The 864-nt window shown below is 60.4% G+C and overlaps 1 protein-coding gene across 1 annotated transcript in view; it reads right to left on the bottom strand.

Moving 5' to 3' along the window:
- Positions 1–864, bottom strand: part of RNF213 (ring finger protein 213) — a 134,056-nt gene that overhangs the window by 39,072 nt on the left and 94,120 nt on the right. Inside the window, exons 38-39 of the mRNA XM_015559756.1 lie at positions 548–669; positions 49–144 (exon numbers count right to left, since the gene is read on the bottom strand). Coding sequence (XP_015415242.1) covers positions 49–144; positions 548–669 — 218 coding nt within the window. The remainder of the gene's footprint in view (positions 1–48; positions 145–547; positions 670–864) is intronic.

Here is an 864-nt window from a genome sequence, read left to right as displayed (position 1 = left end):
CAGGGAAGGAATCCTTGAGGCGCCAAGAAGAAAAGAGCCGCAGCGTACTTAGCCGAGGCGATGAGCTGCGCACTGCGGGCGCCGTCCTCGAAGTCCGTCTGGATGATGAGGGTCTTCCGGGCGGCCGTGCTCGTCAAGCAGTTTCTGAAAACAAGAGGAATTACACACGTCATTTCTCCATCCCGAGCGGGTGAGAAAGCCCCTCCCCCTCCCCCCTGTGATGGGAACTGTAAGGGCTACTATGAACTATTCAGGGGGGATTCTCTTCCACAAAGTGAGTGGGAACCCAGCGGGGAAAGAATAGACCCCAGGAGACGCTGCCTGATGAGACCGAGGACCAGGATTCAGAGCAGGACGCCCGCCCAGAAGACAGCAGCGGGGACAGGGACCCTGGAGGGTTCAACAAGTGTCCTTTCCCGAGTCCCGGGTCCTCACGGCCGTTACCCAACACTGGTGACAGCACCGTGGTCACTCCAGCCACACAAACGACATAGGACGTGACCAGGGCAGAGGATGGAGCCCAGAGGAGGGAAGGCGGGGGCCTCACCGAACTTCTTTGAGGAACGAGTGCTCGGTGTCAAACTGCTGCAGCGACAGGATGGTGGGGTTCACTCCCGACCCCAGCATCTCGCCGTCGTGGCTGGTGAGCAGTCTGGAGAAAGTAGTGACCTGCAGGGTCAGGGAACAGACGATTTGCACGTCTCCGGGGGTCAGATCCCGGAAACGCGGGATGGTCAGCCAGCGCCTGCTACGGGCCAGACCGACAGAACCCACACGCAGGGTTTTTAAAACGAGGCAGTGCTGAGCGGAACAGAACCCAGGACCAGAGGCAGTGGGGGGAAGACCCCCTGCCCCGAAGACGGA

The sequence above is a fragment of the Myotis davidii genome, unplaced genomic scaffold, assembly GCF_000327345.1.
Source record: "Myotis davidii unplaced genomic scaffold, ASM32734v1 scaffold211, whole genome shotgun sequence".
NCBI lineage: Eukaryota > Metazoa > Chordata > Mammalia > Chiroptera > Vespertilionidae > Myotis > Myotis davidii.
Note: the sequence above shows the minus strand (reverse complement) of the source record. Positions and strands in the feature narration are given on the sequence as shown.